Raw genomic sequence first — 18,988 nt, 5'->3', positions numbered from 1 at the left:
CAATCTTTTAACATTCATTTGGCTACCCTTTATTCCAAAATGTGTCCAATAATGATTTCACGAGAGTCCATTTTTTTCTGATTTGTATTGAAATCCAGCCAAAAAGGGGGGTGCCGTACCTTTAATGAGCCCCTTCTCCTGCAGGGCCTGCAGCGGCGGTCTCTTCATGATGAGTTTCTTCAGCCGGGTTTTCACCCTCTTCTTCTCCGTATTCTCCAGGTTGGACGCCGAGCGAGGGACTGCGAGGGAAGGGAGGGACGGGCAAGAGGAGAAGGAGGAGGACGAGGTCAGTGCGGGGTGTCCGAGAAGATGCGAGGGGATGGTGGTGAGGATGAAAAGGGGGAGAGCCGGCCGGCGCCTCAAATGCGGCGAGGATGGCCGGCGTTTCAAATGCGGCGAGGCCGGCCGGCGCCTCAAGTGCGACGAGGCCGGCGGCGGGATGAGCTGCCACGGCGGCCATGCGAAAATATAAGCGGGCTGGATGAAGGAGAAGATGGAGGAGAGGATGGCGGGCTGTAAGAACCCTGCGTGGAGGTTGAAAGAAAGCCATGATGATGATGAGTCCCAAAATGAATAAAGTGCAAGTAGGTCTTTTAGGAGTGGAGTATAAATAAACAATAAGAAACCTGCGTGGAAAATCCGACTTTGAGAACCACAACATAGTATGAGTACGCTGTTATATTGCGAGATTGTGATAAGTCGAGGGAGGAGGTGAAGGCGTGGTGAGAGGATGCTGAAAAAAAGCAAGCGGTGGGCGCCACTCACGAGACATTCTTCTGTCGTCCTCGTCGCCGCTGTGGTCCAGCATCTCCACGCTGCCCGCTCTCCTCAAGGAATAGAGCAAGACGTTGTCAAGTGGGTTTTCCCGGTCCTGGTAGAAGCAGAAGAACATGACGATATTACCGTATTTTGCTGCTTAATATACCTGGGTATATTAAATGATTTTTGCTTTTTTGAGCGTCCCGGTTGTGCGCCATTTAATATACCCCTGCCGTTTAATATATCCAGGTATATTAAACGGCAACTCAACTTTTTTTGGCAAGATTTGTATGGTGTTCATGGGGGCATAATTATAGATACTTAAGTTCATTAAAATTCCAAGTCAGACTTTATTCAGCAGTAAGTAGTTTTAACCTGAGCAGTAAGTAGTTTTAGTCTGCAAAACATTGATGCACCCCATCACGGCATAAAGAGTGCGTAGTGGATCGTACCTTCCCGTTTGTGCGCCATTTAATATACCCCTGCCATTTAATAAACCTGGCCGGGTATATTAAATGGGGGGGTATATCAAACAGCAAAATATGGTATTGCTCAAATGAAGCCAAATCCACATATATTGAGATAAACTCCATTTTTTACTGCCCCTCACCAGCCTATCAATGACGTTCTGGATGGTGTGGTACCATTCCTTGATCAGCGAATCCGTCTCTGACTGGAGGAGGAATTCGTTTCCAGTCACGGTCCTCAGCTGGAAGACACGTATTTCCAAAAAAGATGATGTGTGTGAGTGAGAATATTATTTATTGATTGATTGATTGATTTTCCCAGCCTCGGTCTAACCTTGAAGACATTCTTCTTGCTAGACAGCTCATTGGCCCAGTGCACTTTGGCTCCTCTTAGGTCAACACTGCTCTCAGGGCAACTGTTTCCTGGTTTCTGGTGTCGTTAATAAAACAAACACAATTCCCATTAATAATACATACTTTGTATGGACTTCCCCTTTTTACTTTGGATGTTAGCAAAGACCATTTATCATGTCAACGCTACAATCATAACGCTCAATCTAGACAAGAAACAAAGATTAGATAACGACTACTCCTGATAAAGTAACCGTAAAATTAGCCCTCTTTTGTCGACGATAAAAAATAACGTGCTTATGCATTGCATGTCAGTGTTTTTCACATTTACAGTAAAATTCGACTAGCAGTGGCATTAAATATTTAAATTCAAGTTTGCCCGTCATGTCTCTCAAAACTCACGTGACAATTCCCACAAATCATTTCCTGACAACTTACCCAACTGGATGGCGTCTGTGATTTGGGATCCTTAAAGAAAACCAAGCTGTTTCCCACCAGCACCACCCAAGATGGACTCCAGTTTTTTCTATAAAACAATAAAATAGATTTAACCATATAGCGAGCATACGTTTCTTCTGTGAAGAATGATTTGCGCCTGTTTCATCTATAAGCTACTCATAAAAAAAATTGTAAATGGTTATAGATATATAAACTGAATTTTCTCACATATAAGCCTCCCCGCGTATAAGCCGCACCCTTAAAATTGCCTTAAAATTGTTGAATTTTACAATTTCTCGCGTACATATAATATAATACAACTATAATAACAATAATACATTCAATTAAATCTGCACCTGAGTTTCCGACCTCCTTCTGCAATTTTGGTCTTGTTCAAGAGTCCAGCTTTCTCCAACTCCTGTGAAGGGAGAAATTATTAGAATTGTCTTTTTTTATTTTACAACTCAAGTTTGATTTATTTAATAAGGGACAGCACATATTTATGTTAATGAACATGTATATATGTGAATATGTAGGATTGTAGCCGAGGGCTAAGTTCCATCTTTAGCCCCTTGTGTAGGTTGAAGATAAACGATGACACACACACACACACACACACACACACACACACACACACACACACACACACACGAGTAGCACAGTTTTAGAGTTTGCATTGACACCGCCATCTCGAATAAAAATACAGTGGTACCTAATTTTTACAAACATTTTTTCCAATCCAATATCCTGCTTTTGGTGTTTTTTCAGAGGGTTGGAACATATTAATTTGTTTTTAGTTCATTTCAATGGGAAACGTTCGTTTGAGTTACGAGAAAATCGACATACGAGCTGAGTCCCGGAACACATTAAGCTCGTATCTCGAGGTTCACTGTATTCCACAAAATGTAGGTTTTCATAAAGAGCAAGCTTTCTGCAACTCTGGTAGGTCACGAGTGCAATCAGTGGATCGGCGTCAGGTGCTTCTCGTAGCCCAACCCCCATACGTACGAGTCGTACGGTGTTTGTAAGGTTTTTGGGGGGTTTGTAAGGGGAATCATAATCATTTATAAGGGCAGTTATCGGCAGAGGTTGACAGGTATGCAGTTCAAGACTTTTTTTGGACCTATTGACAACGTTGGCCATCAAAAGCGCAGACTTTTGACCATTTTGACCCATTTAAGAGCGCCCTGATGAATGATATTTCACCCATTTTGTTATACTACACAGCTGTGTTTGATGACAATAAAGGCTTTTGATTTGATATAAAGGCATAGCATCCCATAAGACTAGGCTTTCATTTCAAATTCTTCCACAAAATGTAGGTTTTCATATTGGGGAACCTTTCCGCAACTCTGGTATGTCACAAGTGCAATCAGTGGATCGGTGTCAGGTGCTTCTCGTAGCCCAACCCCCGTTACTTCAAGTTTGTCAGTCAGCTCGGTCAGTGCTGGATGGCTTGAGCAAAAAGCTGCCGCCACCCATAGTGGCCCAACCCCCGTCAATTCAACTTTGTCATTATGTATGTGATGGATGGCTTTGCAAAGCCACCCCTGCCTGGTATAAACTGTCAAACAAAGCCAGTGCAAGGGAAATCCGTCTAATTTTAGTTCTATTAAACACATTTTAGTAATATTAAACCACTAGTTATGTGTTACTTTGTTAATAGATGGCGAATTAGAAGAAATAAAACATTTTTTCCAATCCAATATCCTGTTTTTGGTGTTTTTTCAGAGGGTTGGAACAAATTAATTGGTTTTTAGTTCATTTCAATGGGAAACGTTCGCCCCAGTTACGAGAATATCGACATACGAGCTCAGTCCCGGAATGAATTAAGCTCGTATCTCGAGCTACCACTGTAGTTGGCGCTCTTGACCAATATGTCCGTCCCTGATTCAACAAGCTGGGAGAAGAATATCCTCCATTTTACAAAACTCCTTGCTTTATTTGAACAAATTTCACATTTGAGCCAAGGGACTAAAATGATTCCTATAAAATGGTTTAGTTTTAAGTGCACCTCAACTATTACTTCTTTATATCATGTAAAAAAAATAATTTTCAGTAAGTTTCAAATGATAGAGGTAACCACTTGGGAGTTGAGGAAAACTATTTCAATGGTTTCCACTTCCCATTTGAACTGCAGAACGAAAGACGTCCTTGAAAATTTAGAATAAAAGAACATTTCACATGCAAATAAAAAGGTGACATCTTCCCCTCACCGGAGTGTTGCCGTCGCCATCTGGAGAGCTCTCGGGAGATGGAGGTTCAACCACGATGTTGGTCACGTTGCATGGGCAGTCACGGCAGAGCTGGGGGGGGGGGTTTAAAAAAATCAACGATGTCTCGTTGATGTTCAAGCTTGAAAAAGTGAAATGGCGTTAACGGGTCGGGCTACCTTGCCGTTCTCGGGCAGGATCATGGACTGTGAATGTGAGAGGTTTTGCTTGGTGTCATGCAGGGGTGCCGCCGAGCCGCGACACGGCGAGCGGGTGCTGTCGAGCGCCATGGTGCAAATGGTGTCGGAGGAGGCAGCGCGCTGCATGCTCTTCGCAAACGCATGCGAGGTGCAATCAAAGCAAATACAAAGATCATGTTATCTTTTGGCAAATATTCAAACAATGCAGTGGTTTGTTTGTGTGTTTGAGACCCCTTTATCTGCAGTATACGCAAAGGTAGGATGCCCACTCTGCCAAATATATAATGCTCTGAATGTGGCTGCCTAGGCAGAAATTACAGTTATAATGGATTAGACGTCTCTGGCGTCAATTACTTTTGATTATCACGTGCGTAATGTCAAACAAGAGGAACTTTAGCAACCATAATTAAGTAGCTATGCCCATTTTTTTTTAACCTAACGTATTTTCTCGCATATAAGCCGCCTCCGCGTATAAGCCGTACCCTTAAAATTGCTTTAAAATGGTTGAATTTTACAATTTGCCTCGTATAACATGCCCCCCGATTCACAATTTTCACCTCCATATTCATGGTTTTAATAGGGATTACAAATGTGTTACTTTGAAGGGAAAATCTTAAGAAAAATCAATATTTCTGAGATACTTTTTGAATGGAAAAGATCGTCTGCTGGATTGCACATTCCTAAAGGGTGTTGCCTACACGTAGAAAAAAAAAAGTCACGTGAGCAGTACAACCAGGAAGTGTGTCCGTAGCAGTCTAGTTTATCGTTTCTGTATTTTAAAATAAATCACCGTATCGGCCACATTGTGATGCATTATGGTGTTTCGTCTGTCACCTTGCAGTTTCGTGCATGTCAAGTCTAATTTGTGCGCATATAAGCCGCACCCTCGATTCATATTTTTTGGAGCGACAAAATAGGGCTTATATGCGAGAAAATACGGTACTTCTCTCAATCGTACCAAACTGCACCCCAGAAACATCAGGGTATTCAAGCGGGGGAGATTAAGCAACTAAGAGCTGAGAAGAGGCCTTTCCAACTGAGACTTTAAAACAAATGCACTAACAGCCCACTGTGATGCAAGATGTAACACAAAGAGCAGCTTGGGTAACAACTTTTTTTCTCCCTTAACACCATCAGTTGCCATTTCCCCACGTTGATATGCATAAATGCTGATCTCTTAGAAACTAAAGCGTGTCGCTGGCGTCATGTGAATGCATTTTGTAGCAAAACAGTAAAGACACAGAGCTGTACGAGAGCTAATCATGATGTGGCATTGATTTTCATGAGGTGAATTCCACCCCAATTTTATTTTTAACCCTCACAAAAATGTACAGTGGTACCTCGAGATACGAGTGACCCGACAGACGAGCAATTTGAGATACAAGTAAAATTTCGGGCAAATATTTATCTTGAGATACGAGACAAATTTTGATGAAGTCATTGCGAATGGCGGAGCGATCGCTAATACGAGAGGAGTATATACTACTTCTCGTTGGCAAGTGGTCGTGCGTTATCCTATTGTGAGGACATTTGTGTGCATCATTTTGGGAATATTTTGATAGGAATAGAAAAGCAAACAACCCTCGATAGGTTGCATCTGAAAGTCAGGGTGGAGGCGGGGCAAATAGAGCCAACCCGGGAGAAGAAAGGTATGAAAATTCAAAACAAAATTAGAATTAAGTTTAGTGTAAGGTTAGATCAAGGGTGCCAGACTCGGGTTGGTTCGCGGGCCGCATTAACGTCAACTCGGTTTCATGTGGGCCGGACCATTTTAGATATAATATTTAGATTTTTTTTTATACATGGATTAAAATAACTGGATTAAAAGCCCTGAATATTCAGTTTTTTATAGATCTAATACAATGTTTATTTCAGCTTTTTTATATATTTTTAGATTTAACGAAAAACACAGAAAAATGGATTAAAAAATTACAATTATTGATTTAAAAGGGGGAAATCCGGAAATTTAATATACATCTATACTCTTCATTTTAATTTGATCCTAAAACAGAAAGTCGGCACTCATGATTTACTTTCTCCGGCCGCACAAAATGATGCGGCGGGCCAGATTTGGCCCCCGGGCCGCCACTTTGACACCTGTGGGTTAGATTAAATTTATTTTTGAGTGTGTCTGCATCGTAATCCATGTTCATTTAAATTTATTTGTTATGTTACGAGCGCGCTGCCGTGCAAAAAGTCTCCCCCCCGCGAAATCCCTCTAATTTTAGTTCTATTAAACACATTTTAGTACTATTAAACCACTAGTTGTTTGTTACTTTGTTAATAGATGGCGAATTAGAACAAATAAAAATGTTTTTCCAATCCAATATCCTGTTTTAGGTGCTTTTTCAGAGTGTTGGAACAAATTCATTTGTTTTTAGTTCATTTCTATAGGAAACATTCGTTTGAGTTACGAGAAAATCGACATACGAGCTCAGTCCCGGAACGCATTAAGCTCGTATCTCAAGGTACCACTGTATTAGAAAAGTTAAATGACGTGGGTAAAAAAAAAATGCACTATTTTCATGAAAATAAATGAATCACCCAGCACCCAGCCCTATTACACACACCAAATGATTCATGCCAGTCACAATAGGGAATGAAACAGCTTTTCATGCAGTGGCAATTTCAAACAACTTAAGAACCTCCTTTTTTCGTACCGCCGTGCCGAGACAACCCGTTGCTACAAAGCCTCAACCGTTCTTTCGTGCGCAAGGTGAAACTCAAGGTGATCACGTTCCCTTTTTTGTGGAATCGCGGGCGGAAAAGACGAAAATTTCACCTGTTTCATCCGCCAACTGTTGTCTGCCTTCCTTTGGTGGCTCCCAAATAGGAAATCGGGTGAGAGCTTTAAAAAAAAAAGACAGACAGACAGGAAGTTTCATTTTTAGTCTTAGCAACGACAACTCAAAAAAAAAATCGTGCATAATAAATACTGTTAAAAAATGTCTGCGAATTGAGGTGGTAAAAATGGACATTTTTTTAAAGTCATGCCTCAAAATGCAGTCAAACTGTAACAATTCAAGTAAAATTAGAATTTGGCTAGATGAAATTTGTGTATGAAAAGACTTACTGCAATCGTGTTCATCTCCACCGAGCGTTTAAGAGCAAAACTATAAGTCTTCTCATATCACATCAGCGTTTTTTTTATTTTTTTATTCTTTTAACAAAGGACTCATCTGTCCTTCCTTACTAGGCTGGCCTTACTTCCTCATTGAAGGGGGAAGCAGTTTTTATCATTACACACAGTCACACGAGCAGGAAGGTACAACGCAGTCAACTGCCGCCGTGACGCCGGTAATATTGCCACGGCAACCGCAGCAGAACGGAGTGTACGGTGACCAATCTTGACCTGTGCCGAACTTCTATTTTAAATTAGCATAGTCAGGTGTCAGGAGTTGGTCATTCATTGGGAACAATGGTGGACAAACACCAATTTTTGGTCCACTTGCAACTAGTTAGCTATTTAAATAAAAATGACAGTTCAAAGACTAGAGCAAAATGTGTCAAAGTGGCGGCCCGGGGGCCAAATCTGGCCCGCCGCATCAGTTTGCGGGCTGCTTTAACGTCAACTCGATTTCATGTGGGCCCGGACCATTTAAGATATAATATTGAGATTTTTTTAAATAAATGGATTAAATGAACTGGATTAAAGGGCCTGAATATTCAGTTTTTTATAGATCTACAACAATGTTTATTTTAGCTTTTTTAAATATATTTTTTGATTTTACAAAAGGATTTTAGAACTAAAAACGCAGAAAAAATGGATTAAAAAATTACAATTATTGATTTAAAAGGGGAAAAATCAGGAAATGTAATATACATCTATACTCTTCGTTTTAATTTGATCCTAAAACAGAAAGTCGTCACTGATGATTTACTTTCCCGGGCCACACAAAATGTTGCGGCGGGCCAAATTTGGCCCCCGGGCCGCCACTTTGACACCCGTGGATTACTGTATATCACAAAAAAAACTAAAAAATTTAGATATTAATAAGTCAAAGTACTACCAACAATCCAATACAAGACACAATAAGTAGTAAAAAAATGCTAATCCAAACGCTAGCCCAACATTCCATTTCATACAATATATTAAATCAGTTTGAGTGCTCAGCTTAATGAGGGCTTTCAAAAGAAAAGCATGTGGTGGTCTGTATATTATGATTATTGAGTCACATGACACCGCAGATGTTAAAACATGCCCTCTCCAATTGAAAGTGACATATATGGGTCACCGCACCTTGACGGGGGAATCACGCCTTTGATGTTATTTTCCACGCCATGTATTTTAGATGAGCGTGGATAGAATATTGACGCAAAAGTGATGCAATCAGAAGCCCTTAAATGCTCATTTAGGAGAATAAGGATCAGATCTGGGACGAAATGTCACGTAAATGTCAACGCTGATGTAGAATTTCCCGTTTCGGCTCATTTAAAGCGATGCTAAGTAACCCCCGAAAAAGACATTGCGCTGTTTTATGCTTTTTAAAAGCGATCGAAAATAGGGAAATGCATGCGGAGGGGTCATGAAGAGTTTCAAGTCAGATGAGTGATTTAGATGTAGCAATGTTTTGGTTATTTTTTTTAAAGCCCCCACGAGGTCTAATGGCTTCAGCCGCTCCGCATCCGATCAAAGAGGTATTACCTCATTATTCCCTGCAGGGGGATTAGCCCGTGGTAAATGCGTCACGGGGGCAGTTAGAGTCAGTCGGCGATGATGGGGCAACTACGGCCATGTAATCCGACTTTTTAATTTAGCCCGGCTCTTAATCTGGAACGCGGCGCCCCCGCGTACACTCGGCGAGGACGACAATGACTTTGCTGGCTCGGTTTTGTTTGGAATTTATCTGGCTTTCGCGTTATTCTTAGCGTGAAGGAACTCGGGCTATTTGTCTAAGCATATACTGGCGCATGAATTCTGATAATGTTGTTAATAAATCATGATTATTGCGTGGGCGACTAATTAAAACATTGTGGTGGAATTCCGAGCAGTACGATGTGCACCCTGTGCGACTTTGCGCCAGTAAAAGTGCCTGAGAGGAATGATTGCATGAGAAAAATAAACATGATAAAAGTACAGTAATGGATGTACAGTGGATGAAGAAAGTCTACACCAAGGGTGTCAAACTCGGGTTGGTTCGCGGGCCACATTAACGTCAATGCCATTTCATGTGGGCCGGACCATTTTAGATCTAATATTTAGATTTTTATTTTTAAATTGGATTAAAAGAACTGGATCAAAAGCCCTAAATCACATGTGTCAAAGTGGCGGCCCAGGGGCCAAATCTGGCCCGCCGCATCATTTTGTGTGGCCCGGGAAAGTAAAACAGAAAGTCGGCACTCATGATTTACTTTCTCGGGCCGCACAAAACGATGCAGCGGGCCAGATTTGGCCCCCGGGCCGGCACTTTGACACCTGTGGTCTACACTCAACTGTTGAAATGCCTCTAATGCCTTTTGGAGAGGAAGTAAAAATACACGATTGAGATTGTTTTTGATACTTACAAATTCAGCTTTTCCTAATTCTGTTAGCAATGACAAAAAGTTCAACTATTCGCTGTTGTGTTATGTCAGAAATGCCATGAAATGCCACTAGAGAGTGCCAAGGTCTCGTCTAAAGGCTAATTGCAAAGAAATGTGACGAACAATTTGTCCTACGACTGTCCAAAAGGAAAATATTGATAATTCTGATGAATATATTACCATACTAGGTGCAATTGTTGTTGTTGTTGTTTTTCAAAAACAAAAACATCTGTAGAGCATTTCATTTTAAGAACTCTGGGAGCAAATTTCCCCCAAAGCATTGCCATCTTATCATCTTACTAACAATCTGGCAAATTCGAGTTAAATAGTCTAACGCACGGGTCAAAGTGGCGGCCCGGGGGCCAAATCTGGCCCACCGCATCATTTTGTGTGGCCCGGTAAAGTAAATCATGAGTGCCTACTTTCTGTTTTAGGATCAAATTAAAATGAAGAGTATAGATGTATATTAAATTTCCTGATCTCCCTTTTAAATCAATAATTGTATTTTTTTAATCAATTTTTTCTGTGTTTTTAGTTAAAAAATCATTTTGTAAAATCTAAAAATATATTTTAAAAAGCTAAAATAAACATTGTTTTAGATCTATAAAAAAACTGAATATTCAGGGATATTAATCCATTTATTAAAAAAAATCTAAATATTATATCTAAAATGGTCCGGCCAACATGAAATCGAGTTGACGTTAATGCGGCCCGCAAACCAACCCGAGTTTGACACCCTTGGTCTAATGTGTTATCTAGTTATGGTGACTTGTGTGACCTTTGACCTCATTGCCAAAAATGCCTTCAGCTCATTTGATCATCCAGTGTCAGCCTCTCCCTAGTTAAAATGGTAAAGATGTCTAACGTCGTCAATGGCAACGGTTGAATTAAATGTGTTAGACGATGTGTTCACTGCAGTGGGTGTCGTCAACGCTTACCCTGCGCATCGTCCCGTTGCCCGTTGCAGCAAGCGGCAACGTCAGATGGCTCGTTTCTCTCGCTACTGCTTTGAGTTCCATCGGGATGACCTTGTGGAAGAATTTTTTTGGAAAATGTTGAAACCGGCACACAATTCCATGAATCTTAAAAGCAGTGTGTTTGTTTGAAATAGGAAAACATTTGTTTGCTCTATATTTATGCTTTAAACCAGGGGTGTCAAACTCATATTTTGCCCCGAGCCACGTCGTAGTTTCAATTTCATCTGTAGCGTCGTTAAGTGGTCCAATTAGGCTGCCAAAAATTAATCGATTAATGAATTGACAGCTTTTCTGATCGCGCTGATAGCTCGATACAGTAATCCCTCGAATATCGCGGCTTCACGACATCGCGTTTTTTTTTCTGGGGGAATTTTTTTTTCGTTAATTATTTTTTTGGGGTAAATTCATAAAAAGGTGAAAATCCAGGCTGAAACTCGCAAGCGGAAGCCACTCCCCCATCCTCCGCTTGCTACTAGAACTCAGTTAAAAAATAAAATTAAAAAATATTATTATTATTATTATTTATTTTTTAAATAGGGGTGACCCTACTTCGCGTTTTTTCATTTATCGCAGCCATGTCTGGTCTACATTAATCGCGATAATCGAGGGATTACTGTAGATCATTTTTGGGCATTCAAATTAGTACAAATATGCAATTATTGATTTAAAAAGGGGAAACACAGAAAATACTCCCTATACATCTATAATCTCCATTTGAATTTGATCGTAAAACAGAAAGTCGGCACTCATCATTTACTTTCTCGGGCCGCACAAAATGAGGCGGCGGACCAGACTTGGCCCACGGGCCGCCACGTTGACATTCTTTAAATCTTGAATTAAACGCAATGCTCCTTATACAGTGGCAAGTTCTTTTAAATTGCACAATTCCTTTAGGTATCAAGTTCATGAAATGCTTTTTTGCTCTTTAGCGGTGATGAGTAGAATGAGACGCATATAAATGAGATACGGGTGTTAAACCCTGACCCATCTCTAACCTCTCCAAAGGGAAAATTCAGTGAATCCCGCTCTTAATCTGGGAAACACTTTGAATTAAAGGCATGTTGAGAATGAACAGCGAACCTGCTTGTTTTCAGCGGAACCTCCGCGGGCTCTCCTAGGAGGCTTCCAGGATCTCTCCTTGGTGATGCTGTTGACATAGTAGCTTCGTAGAGAACACGGGTCCAAGTACTGCTCCCACAAGTCCATGACCTGAAGGGGCTGCTGGCCGGGGGTGGGGTAGGGGGGCTCCGTCTGCGAGAGACGCCTGTCCACTACCTGCGGTTGACGGTAGAGGGGCGAATCCTGCCAGGATAGCTGGGACAGATAGGACTCTGTTGGGACCTGGATGGAGAAATGGGCTATTTTTCACTTGGATTTAAATGTAAATGTCAATTGTTTTTATCCTGTCACTTTCACGCGAATTGTGACGATTAAAGAGGACGGAAGATAAATCCGTCAAGCAGTTCGATACGTCACACTGTGGATTAAGACGAGGTTAGTGAGAGGACACAAAAAAATGAAAAATGTTTTTTTAGGAAGCAAAGCCAAGAAGGCTAAATCTGGTATTTGTGTTAGAATGTGTACATGAAACACATCCGCTTTAAAGCCGTCTGCGTCACAGTCAAGACTTTTGTCTTCGGATTCTACGGTTTTTTTTGAGACTGCACATTTTTTACAGTGTTTATGGACATTATTCCTACATACAGTGGTACCTCGACATACGAGTACCTCAACATACGAGTACCTCCACATACGAGTACCTCCACATACGAGTACCTCCACATACGAGTACCTCCACATGCGAGCACCTCCACATGCGAGCACCTCCACATACGAGCACCTCCACATACGAGTACCTCCACATACGAGTACCTCCACATACGAGTACCTCCACATACGAGTACCTCCACATACGAGTAACTCGACATACGAGTACCTCGACATACGAGTACCTCGACATACGAGTACCTCGACATGCGAGTATACTACTTCTCGTTGGCAAGTGGTCGTGCGTTATCCTATTGTGAGGAGATTTATTTGCATCATTTTCGGAATATTTTGAAGGGAATACAAAAGCAAACAACCCTTGATAGGTTGCATCTGAAAGTCAGGGTGGAGGCGGGGCAAATAGACAAGAAAGGTATCAAAATTTAAAACAAAATTAGAAATAAATTTAGTGTAAGGCTAGATTAAACAAATCTGCATCATAATCCAAGTTCATTAAATTTGTTTATGTTATGTTACGAGCGTGTTGCCATGCAAAAAGTCTCCCCCCAAGAAATCTGTCTAATTCTAGTTCTATTAAAGACATTTTAGTATACTATTAAACCACTTGTTATTTGTTACTTTGTTAATAGATGGCGAATTAGAACAAATAAAAATGTTTTTCCAATCCAATATCCTGTTTTTCGTGCTTTTTCAGAGGGTTGGAACAAATTAGTTTTTTAGTTCATTTCTATGGGAAACGTTCATTTGTGTTACGAGAAAATCGACATACGAGCTCAGTCCCGGAACGCATTAAGCTCTTAACTCAAGGTACCACTGTACTCTGGCTTCCTTGTACAGTTTCACATTGCTTAAATGATGTCATTTTTATTTTATTTTAGTTTTTCTGTACTCCAACACTGAACATGCTTATTTCAAAACCTGGGATTTTCCTCACCACCCTTTCTGTATTACAAACTATGGTCTGAAAACGCACTGAGGCGGCAACGCTATCGCCAAAGCAACCTTTGCAAAGTGTGTGTGACTTCTCTCCTCCATTCTAAATGTGAAGTGAGAGAAATTTCAAGGGATGAAGTGCTGCATGTCCCACTTCCTGAGATTAAGCACACAATGAGTTCAGTTGGATGGGAGATGCCAGAGACAGAATAAATGACTTGCATGGACTCTGATGTAATTCCGGGATGCCCTAACGTCATTGCTGACATGATTGATTCTCTGGGGGGGGATTATTGAATGTACCGAGAGTGAAAAAAAAACAGTCCTCGGCTGCAAAAGCTAGTGTAACAGTACGTCAGTACTGGATGATGAAGAAAAACATGGTTTTTAAATATTTTGGGTACTGTGTACGATACTATTAAAAGGGAAATGCCACTTCTACTGCTAGTTTTCGATTTCTAACGTAATGCTAACAATGGAGGAGCAGCTAAGAAAAATTCTCGGAAGTGAAAGTTTCATATCGTATGTTAGATCCATAAAATAATAAATTGATCTGAGTCGAGAGATGTGGATTAGTTAAGCAAAACCTATTTTACCACTGCCTTTATGTTGATTAGAAAGGTTTTTTATTACAATGGCTAAATCATTTCAGTAACCAAAACCAGAAAAGTTTTTTTGTTGTTGTTGCTTAAGATCACATGTGTCAAAGTGGCGGCCCGGGGGCCAAATCTGGCCCGCCGCATCATTTTGTGCGGCCCGGGAAAGTAAATCATGAGTGCCGACTTTCTGTTTTAGGATCAAATTAAAATGAAGAGTATAGATGTATATTAAATTTCCTGATTTTCCCCCTTTTAAATCAATAATTGTAAATTTTGAATCCATTTTTTCTGTGTTTATAGTTCAAAAATTATTTTGTAAAATCTAAAAATATATAAAAAATGCTAACGTCAACTCGATTTCATGTGGGCCGGACCATTTTAGATATATGTCATAGAGGGTTAATAAGTGCTGTCCCTTTAAAAAAAAAAAAACTCCAACTCAACTTATACCCACCACATCCTTACCTGCAAATGGTTTTTCTTCCCAGAAGACCCCAACATGTCCCACTGACTGCAGGACTTCTTGGGGATCCTGTGGTTGACGCGGCTGCTGAAACCTCCGCCCACTTCATCGTAAGGGTTCTCCACCACGTTATCCGTCAGGTTGTTCTGGCTCTGGCTGCGAGTGATCATGGGGACCACCCTAGCGTTGCAGGACACCGTTTGGACGGCCGAGGCGTCCCTCGGGACCGTGAGGTGGCCTAAACCGGGAGAGTTAGATGTCAAGACAAGAGAAAACAGACACCACCCGTGTCGGCGGCAGAGTCCAGACCTCTTAAGGCACTGCTGGAGTTAAGGTTCTCCATGGAGCGGTAAATGGGTTTACTCGCTGCGGATCGAAGGTCCAAGTTAAAAGAAAGAAAACACAATAGCATTCCCACGTTTTGTTTACCTTGGTGCTGATCGTGATACCTCACTTCCGTGGGGCTCGGAGTCAGCGCCACCCGAGGCAGGACCCGAAGGTTCGAGTTGAGCGAGGCTGAGATGATGAGGCGCTGGGGCGAGGGCATGGGCGCCACGGGAACCTCGGTCACGTATGTGGCAGGCACGTACAGCGGCTTGGTTTTACTTGCGGCCCCTATCCTCCGCACCTGGCACACCCAAAGCATAAACCCCTATATTGGCACTGCTATGGAAACATTACTGTTCTAGAGGCAATATACCGTCGGTGCCCCCACTATGTCACAAATAATTAGAGCACAGGTGTCAAAGTGGCGGCCCAGGGGCCACATCTGGCCCGCCACATCATTTTGTGTGGCCCGAGAAAGTAAATCATGAGTGCCGACTTTCTGTTTTAGGATCAAATTAAAATAAAGAGTATAGATGTATGTTATATTTCCTGATTTTCCCCCTTTGAAATCAATAATTGTAATTTTTTAATCCATTTTTTCTGTTTTTAGTTCAAAAATCATTTTGTAAAATCTAAAAATATATATAAAAAAGCTAAAATAAACATTGTTTTAGATCTATAAAAAACTGAATATTCAGGGATTTTAATCCAGTTCTTTTAATCCATTTATAAAAAACGTTAATGAGGCCCGCGAACCAACCCGAGTCTGACACCCTTGAATTAGAGCATGAAGAATAGTAGTACCAAAAACAAAAATATGCAAATATTAAATCAACAAGTCCCAGCAATGGTTACGTTCCTATCAAAACACTTATTTGCTCTATGGTCTCACCTGCCACCAATCAGAATTGGTCTTCTTAAGGAGTACGAAGCGCTCGCCTTCCCGAATGCAGACCTGCCTTCCGTCAGCGCCGCGGTAATTATAATCATACTGGGCCTCAAGAACCACCGTGCCGCTTGGAACGCCACACAACGTCACGCCGCGAGCGTTGGCCGTCGGTGGCGCGGCAGGCTGCTGGTCCCCCGCCGAGCGTCGCCACGTCCCGGACAGCATGGTTCTTCTCGGCTCATTCAACGAAGAGAGCGCCGGTGGTGAACGACGGCGACGCCGGTTGGTTCAGCGCGGGCCAGGGGAGGAGACTGGAACCTGGCGACTTCCATGCTGTGGAAGAACCGCAGGGGAAATTGGGAGATTACTAAAAATAACAATTGTGCTCCGACCTGGTGGAGGGAGTTATTCATAGATATAAAGAGTTTTCTGTTTTAAGGCACGCTATCAAACCTTGCTGATTTTATCTACATCCATGCAAATGACCAGGACACTTTGCCTTGTAAAAAATGGTGATGGGTTGTTTTTTTGTTTTTTTCTTAGGGGACACATTTAGACACCCAAAAAGTTAATTCACTCATTTCATGAATACAGCCGTACCTCTACTTACGAAATTAATTGGTTCCAAGACTTTTTTCGTAACTTGAACATTTCGTAAGTAGAGGTGTACTTTATATGTAAATTCTACAATTCGTTCCAAGACTTTTTTTGTAACTTGAAAATTTCGTAAGTAGAGGTGTACTTTATATGTAAATTCTACAATTCGTTCCAAGACTTTTTTGTAACCTGAAAATTTCATAAGTAGAGGTGTACTTTATATGTAAATTCCACGGTCCTCACAGAACTACCAACTAAACCCATTAAAATTGGTCAAAGTGTCCCAATTTTGTAAGAAAGATGTGAGGAAACAAACAAAAATGATAAGGAAATGATTTATTAATGTCTTAAAATAAATAAAGCATGTGAAAATGTGCCCTACGCCACTGAAATATCTCATTCCGTGGCGTTATAGATGTAATACCCGGTTCTACCAGGACCGAAATCCGTCCACTTTGTAGTACATTTTAGACTTTTACGTATGCCATGTGTCTGTGTGTGTAAAAATATGTGCCACATTACATTTGTATAGTTTTTAATCGCTTAATAAGGGGAATTCTAAATAAAATAACGGATAAGGAAATCCTTAAAATACTTTTTGGGGAATTTTGTAACTTGGATCTTTTTCGTATCTCGAGTCATTTATATGCATATAAAAAAATCGTAACCAGAAACTTTCGTCCCTAGATGCATTTGTAAGTAGAGGTATGACTGTACTAATAAACACAATGAATCTGATAAACACAAATAATAATAAACAAACAATATTTGGATCCCAAAAGATGGGGCAATAGATTAAATATATCAGTCATTTCAATTGTTACTTTCTTCACTTACGCCATTGTAATATATGATTTATAGGAGTAGCCTAATATGTGCCTTAAAAGTCTTCTAAAAGTGACGGGAGTGCTGCAGCTATCCCCAAGTTATTTTTTCCCTATTGTAAAAGACCCTTGAATTATTTACAAATTTCCAGAAACATTTTAAAACGGCCCATCCTGGTACATAAGAGATGGATAGAACTCTGGTGACACAGAAATGAAGAAGCAAATTTCAGAAACAACAAGCCCATGTGTATTTTATTATTTCCCTGATTGAATAACATGCAGAGTTGAACTCAATTGTCAGTAGAACTCCAATTTGAAATAATTTTGTCATTCTACAACATCTAAAATCCCCAAATGTTAAAACTATAGACCCCAAATCCCTGTTAAAATTAAAATTCGACAACTTTGTTCGGATGTTCCAACTTCCGAGGTTCTCAAAAACCACTTAAAATATTGTTATTTTATAAAACATACAAGTGTGTGAGTAGAACTCAATTCCTATGTTAAAGTGAACAAAAAAGAGCAAAATTGACAGTCATAATCCATTACGCAATCTTTTCTTACTGCACAAATCGGCCATGATTGTCGTTACCCTGAGCTTAACCCATTCTGGTCTAAATGCAGTGAACAAGTGGATTTTATGAAATGAAAACCTAAGTCTATTGGACAGGCAAAATCGGGATTTTATCGGGCCATGTGCAAACGCTTGTAATGATTGTGTGCCTTTTGGCACCAAAACAACAACAGCTCAAGTTGTTACCCAATAAGAAGCCGGATAAGACTCGTCTTGCAAGCAATTACGTAATCCTCAATGAATCTCCGACTTTGATTGCATAGTCATTAAATGAAAAATACTTTCACATTGTACCAGTGGCAAAGAAAATGTCTTCATTTACCGTATTTTCTCGCATATACGCCGTATTTGTCGCAAAAAAATGATGACTGAATCAAGGGTATGGCTTATATGCACACAAATTAGACTTGGCATGCACGAAACTGCAAGGTGACAAAGACGAAACGCCATAACGCAATGACAAGGCATTCGCTTGCGTCATAACGTCACGGCGCCATTGCGTCATGATGTCATTTTGCCATTTTGCCATTTTGCCTCAATGTATTTTGACATCAATGAAAAAAAAACTGTATCTTGCATAAAACGTGAAAAAACTCACTTGTTCCTGCCATTGCTCGCTCAGGGTGCCGCCATCTTACCAAGGGATGACAAACTAGACCGTTATGAACACACTTCCTGGTTGTACTGCTCACATGACTTCCTTTTTGAATTTGTCTACGTGCAGGCAACACCATTTCGGAATGTGCAATCCAGCAGACGATTTTTCCAGTATATCAGAAATACCACATGCGATAATTTTTCTTAATATTTTCCCTTCAAAGTAACACATTTATACTCCCTATTAAAACCATGAATATGGAGGTGAAAATTGTGAATCGGGGGGCGGCTTATACGCAAGAAATTGTAAAATTCAACGATTTTAGGGCAATTTTAAGGGTGCGGCTGACGCGGATGAGGCTAATATGCGAGAAAATACGGTATGTGCCGCTTTTAATTCTTTTGCTTTGCATATGAATGACTTTTAAGTTAAGATCACATTTTCTCTATTAAAAAATAGTGTCGGTTTGACTCTGGAACAGATTTTATTTCCTATAAAGGGAAAAGAATGCCGATATTTGTACAC

General features: G+C 40.7%; 1 protein-coding gene across 1 annotated transcript in view; it reads right to left on the bottom strand.

The window, feature by feature from the left end:
• Window positions 1–18,988, bottom strand: part of arhgap9 (Rho GTPase activating protein 9) — a 37,970-nt gene that overhangs the window by 8,143 nt on the left and 10,839 nt on the right. The window contains 15 exon segments of the mRNA XM_077603776.1: window positions 120–239; window positions 766–871; window positions 1,370–1,468; window positions 1,561–1,656; window positions 2,016–2,103; window positions 2,372–2,433; window positions 4,232–4,321; window positions 4,396–4,557; window positions 7,211–7,276; window positions 10,890–10,979; window positions 12,009–12,269; window positions 14,654–14,922; window positions 14,925–15,017; window positions 15,081–15,279; window positions 15,871–16,200. Coding sequence (XP_077459902.1) covers window positions 120–239; window positions 766–871; window positions 1,370–1,468; window positions 1,561–1,656; window positions 2,016–2,103; window positions 2,372–2,433; window positions 4,232–4,321; window positions 4,396–4,557; window positions 7,211–7,276; window positions 10,890–10,979; window positions 12,009–12,269; window positions 14,654–14,922; window positions 14,925–15,017; window positions 15,081–15,279; window positions 15,871–16,092 — 2,023 coding nt within the window. The 5' untranslated portion in view covers window positions 16,093–16,200.

Source organism: Stigmatopora argus, chromosome 6 (assembly GCF_051989625.1).
Source record: "Stigmatopora argus isolate UIUO_Sarg chromosome 6, RoL_Sarg_1.0, whole genome shotgun sequence".
NCBI lineage: Eukaryota > Metazoa > Chordata > Actinopteri > Syngnathiformes > Syngnathidae > Stigmatopora > Stigmatopora argus.
This window is presented reverse-complemented; position numbering and strand designations above follow the sequence as displayed.